The sequence below is a fragment of the Lactuca serriola genome, chromosome 9, assembly GCF_051521515.1.
Source record: "Lactuca serriola cultivar US96UC23 chromosome 9, Lser_US96UC23_V15, whole genome shotgun sequence".
NCBI classification, from domain to species: domain Eukaryota; kingdom Viridiplantae; phylum Streptophyta; class Magnoliopsida; order Asterales; family Asteraceae; genus Lactuca; species Lactuca serriola.
Genome location: NC_136416.1, coordinates 41335561 through 41341120, shown reverse-complemented (window position 1 = coordinate 41341120; position 5560 = coordinate 41335561). Strand labels below are relative to the sequence as shown.

Here is a 5560-nt window from a genome sequence, read left to right as displayed (position 1 = left end):
TTTAATAGCAACATGAATTAAATAAAATATTATGTTGCTTTTACTATTAAACATTAATCAACTTGCCCTTGGTCATATGTTAATGCACTAGTGGTGCTATAAACCCCAAAAGAATATAGGATGATTCCATTTGATCCTTGAAGTTTACTTATTATCACCATGCAACAAAACAGCTATAATTATAATTGATATTTCATGAATGATAGACCCACACAAGAACGTTTATATCTTTGTCTCAAGTAAGACTTGAATCATCAATCTAAAAACATATATAATTGATATTTCATGAATGACTGACCCACATAACGTTTATATCTTTGTCTCAAGTAAGACTTGAATAATCAATCTATTGGTTGATAAACATCCAACATGTGCAGCAAAGATACACAACTACTAATTTACTCTAAATCTATATATTTATGTTCAATGAGACTTATACCTTTAACCTATTGGTTGATAAACACTTCTTTAATAACTCATGATACCGCCTAGTCATCAGCCCTTTGGTAGTTTTTAACCAAGGATTGGGCATAGCAATTCAAACGTATAGACAACAAATGTAATGACATAAGTTAGCATTAACAACCCATTTTAAAAAAATGGTCCCAAATTTCTTTCCACGATTTCTACTAAAGCCTCATTATGACGTCTATATAATCTTCACATAACGATAAATTTTAACACATCTTGATGGAGATTAGTACTCATAGTCATAACAAACCTGTAATATTACTACAAATAACAGTGTCATTTTGGGTTATACGTAAGAGCAAAATAAAATAGAATTGAAAATATATTTATTTTAGGGACTTGATTTGTTAATTAATTAATTGTTTAATTAACTAATAAAAAAATAAAGAATATGAAATATTCTAGAATAATTTGATTCTTGGATAATTACCAAAAGCCTAGATAATTACAAATATATTTGGTATTTATTTCTAGGGTGGTTTCAAATCATCTCCCTATATATAGAGGGGTCAAAAGCCGGTTTTGGGTACATGAGAAATTAGTCTTTCACCTCCAAAGTTCAAAAACCCTAAGAAAAACACTAGAAGAGTCGGAGCTCGTTACCACACCGCGGTTACTGCCACATTCGATAATCTCAAGTTGCTTTCAGATATGTTGGTCTATTGCGTCTTGGGTCCGATCACAAGAGAGAAACTCTACGTTTATATCTTTGTCTTAAGTAAGACTTGAATCATCAATCTAAAAAGATATATAATTGATATTTCATGAATGACATATCCACATAACGTTTATATCTTTGTCTCAAGTAAGACTTGAATCATCAATCTATTGGTTGATAAACATCCAACATGTGCAGCATATTAGCCTAATAATATTTTGGGCTTTATTTTGTATTGGGTTTTATGATTGGGCCTTTTCGCTAGGAAACCTTAATTAACTTGTCTATATATTATGTCTTTCATTTTCATTGTATTTGTACTTCTCTTTGATAATAATATGAAACTCTAGCCGTTATATGTATTTCATTTGTTAGTTTACATGGTATCAGAGCTCGGTTGATTATCTGTAGTTTTTCGTTTTTTTTTTTTTTGGGGGGGGGGGGGGCGAGTACTGTTCATCGGAGTTACTGTTCATCGATTACTCTTCATCGGAGTTACTGTTCATCGATTACTGTTCATCGGAGTTAATGTTCAGCGATACTGTTCATCGGAGTTACTGTTCATCGATTACTGTTCACGGTTACTATTCATCACGGCTACTGTTCACGGTTAATGTTCATCGCACTATTCATCGGTACTGTTCACGTGCACTGTTCAATGTCACCATTTGCAATTTTGGGGTATGCCTTTTTTGCTCGTTTCTGTATTTGGTTTGGTTTGATTTCTTCGTTTTTCGATTTTGAGGGTTTCGTTTTCGTCTAGCTTTGTTGATTTCGAGATCTTGATCATTTTTTGCTGCTACTCGTATTTACTATTTGACTGATATTGAAATATGGCCCCAAGAGATGATTCTCTTCAGTCCATTAGTATTCAACTTGATGGCAAAAACTATGCCTATTGGAGTTATGTTATGAAAAATTTCTTCGGGGCAAGACTATCTGGGGGATTGTTACAGGTGACAAGAAGAAACCAATAGACGAGAAGGCCGCTAATTATGAAATCTTACTGGATTCATGGGAGACTGATAACTCCAAGATCATTACTTGGATTAATAATTCTGCCATCCAGTCTATTGGTACTCAGTTGGCGAAGTATGATACGACAAAGGAGGTTTGGGATCACTTGGCTAGGTTGTATACTCAGTCTAACTTTGCAAAGCAGTATCAGTTAGAGTTTGATATTCGAGCCCTCCAACAGAACAATCTTAGTGTTCAGGAATTTTATGCAGCTATGTCGGATTTGTGGGGTCAGTTAGCTCTTACAGAACCTGATATGTTGAAGGCTTTTAAGCCTTATATTGATAGAAGGGAAGAGCAACGTTTGGTTCAGTTCTTGATGGCATTACGTTCAGATTTTGAAGGTCTGCGTCGATCAATCTTGCATCGTACACCTCTTCCTACTGTTGATTCGGTTGTTCACGAGTTGATTGCTGAAGAAACTCGTATCAAGTCCCATGCTGACAAAGCTCCTAAGACAGCCACTCCTGCTGTCTTTGCTGTTTCACAACGACCCCAATTTCAAACCAAAATCGTCCCAGAGGTGCATTTGATGAGTGTGCTTTCTGTAAGAAGAAAAACCATTGGAAGGCAAATTGTCCTTTACTGACAAGCAAGGGAAATCAGCAGCAACAACAAACAAGATCACCAGCACAATCTCAGTCTTCACAGCAGAACAAGTCTTTTGGACAGTCACGTCCCTCTTTTTCATCTTTTAGGCCAGCACAGTACGCAGCTGCTACACCTTCAGTTGAGAATGAAACAGATTTCACACCACCATCAGCCTTGGATCCACAGATTGTTGAGCAGTTCAGACAGTTCTTAGCTACCAATCCAACTGCCATGTCAGCTTCCATGTCTCATTCAGGTATGTCTTCATCCAACACATCAGGTATTCCTTCATCCTTGTGGATATTGGATTCTGGTGCGTCTCATCACATGTCACCACATTTTTCATCTTTTGTTTCATTATCTTCTCGTACACCTGTCTCTGTTATGTCTGCTAGTGCTACACCCATGTCAGTAGAGGGTGTTGGTTCTATTGTCACTCCTTATATATCTTTAACAAATGTGTATTACATTCCTACAATTGCTTTCAATCTTGCATCGGTCAGTCAATTGTGTAAATCTGGTTGTTGGGTCTTCTTTTTTGATTTATTCTGCTGTGTACAGGACATTCGGTCTCGGAGGGTGATTGGGATAGGCCGTAGACTTGAGGAGCTTTATGTCTTGGAGCAGCTACATGTTGCTGATGTTACTACATCTAGTGTCGATTTGTCGTCTTTTCGTTTAAACCCTTCATCGTCTCCTTTTTATCTTTGGCATTCTCGTTTGGGACATGTTTCAGCGTCTCGTTTACAGTTTTTGGTTTCCACTGGTGTGTTAGGCTCTTTGAAATTGGATGATATTTCTGATTGTTGTGGTTGTAAACTGGGAAAATTTTCTGCTTTACCGTTTAATAAAAGTGTCACTCGTTCTGTTGCTCCCTTTGATATTGTGCATTCTGATGTGTGGGGTCCCTCTCCGATAACCTCCAAGTCAGGAGCTAACTATTATGTTTCATTCATTGATGATTACACTCGTTATACGTGGGTTTATTTTATGAAGTGCAGGTCTGACTTTTTCACCATATATAGTGAATTCAGAGCTATTGTCAAGACTCAACACTCTGCTATCATAAAATGTTTTCAGTGTGATCTGGGGGGAGAATTTACCTCTAATGATTTTAAACAATTATTGGCATCTGATGGCACTATACATCAATCATCTTGTACAGACACTCCTCAGCAAAATGGTGTTGCAGAAAGAAAACATCGACATATCCTAGAAACTGCTAGATCCTTACTACTCTCTGCTCAAGTTCCCAATATGTTTTGGGGAGAAGCTGTTCATACCGCTACTTATGTTATTAATCGCATTCCTACTGCGTACACTTCGGGGAAGTCTCCTTATGAAATGTTGTTTGGACAACTCCCAGATTATTCTTCGTTACGAGTGTTTGGGTGTACATGTTTTGTCTTGAAGCCTCATGTAGAGAGAGATAAGTTGTCTTCAAAATCAGCTCTTTGTGTTTTTCTGGGATATGGTATTGGTCAGAAAGGTTATCGGTGATATGATCCTTCAAATCAGAAACTGTATGTATCTTGCAATGTCACCTTTTTGGAGCATATTCCATTCTAAAGCATTCATGTTCAGTCACATGATGCAACCCGGGAGGAGCTCTGTACTATTGATCCATTTAGCATTGACATTGATGATCCACCACATCTCACTGATCCACCCCTTGCTGCTGATCCACCACATGTGGCTGATCCAGCACCTATCGTTGATCCTCTGCCTACAAATCATCAAGACCCCCCTTCATCGAGACCTTATCGTAATAAGAAGTCCACAAAGCTTCCTGAATTTGTCTATTCCTCTTACTCACCGGCTTTTGCCTCTTTTATTGCTAATGTACATCGCCTCTCTGAGCCAACATCCTATAAAGAGGCCATTTTTGATCCCCTTTGGCAGACCGCTATGGCTGAGGAACTTGCAGCTCTTTATCAGATTCATACATGGGATCTGGTTCCGCTTCCACCTGGAAAACACACGATTGGTTGTCTTTGGGTTTATAAAATCAAAACAAAGTCTGATGGATCCGTTGAGCGTTATAAATCCAGACTTGTTGCGAAAGGGTACGCGCAAAAGTAAGTTATGGATTATGAGGAGACGTTTGCTCCTGTTGCAAAAATGACGACTGTTCGCACCTTGATTGCAGTTTCTTCCATTCTTCAATGGAAGATTTATCAAAAGGATGTCAAGAATGCTTTCTTGAATGGTGATCTTCATGAAGAAGTATACATGTCTCCTCCCCCTGGTATTGCTCACCGACCAAGTGAAGTTTGTCGACTTTGGAAGGCTCTATATGACCTCAAACAAGCCCCTCGTGTTTGGTTTGAGAAATTTTCTACGGTGATTACTTCTCTTGGTTTTCAACCAAGTAACCATGATTCGGCTCTATTTATTCGATGTACGAATGCAGGTCGGATTATTCTTTCCTTGTATGTCGATGACATGATTATTACTGGTGATGATCATGATGGTATAGAGTCTTTAAAGCGTGATTTGGCTCACCGTTTTGCTATGAAAGACTTGGGATTACTTCGTTATTTCTTGGGGATTGAAGTTGCTCAATCTCCAAAGGGTTATCTTTTATCTCAAACGAAGTATATTTTCAGATTTGTTTGAACGTGCACGACTCACGGATAATCAAACAGTTGATAAGCCTATAGAGAGTAATGCAAAGTACTCTCCAACTGATGGTGTCCCATTATCAGATCCAAGTCTTTATCGTACCATTGTTGGGAGTTTGGTTTACCTGACTGTCACTAGACCGGATATTGCTCATGCAGTTCATATGGTTAGCCAGTTTGTCACTGCTCCTACTACTGT

The 5560-nt window shown here is 38.0% G+C and overlaps 1 protein-coding gene across 1 annotated transcript; it reads left to right on the top strand.

Moving 5' to 3' along the window:
* Positions 1-1962: 1962 nt before the first annotated feature.
* LOC145075596 (uncharacterized) lies at positions 1963-4819 on the top strand. The gene is made up of 5 exons (XM_079021789.1): positions 1963-2011; positions 2086-2669; positions 2717-3235; positions 3299-3718; positions 4322-4819. The coding sequence occupies exons 1-5, from the start codon at positions 1963-1965 to the stop codon at positions 4817-4819; spliced, it is 2070 nt and encodes a 689-aa protein (XP_078877915.1).
* Positions 4820-5560: the final 741 nt, after the last annotated feature.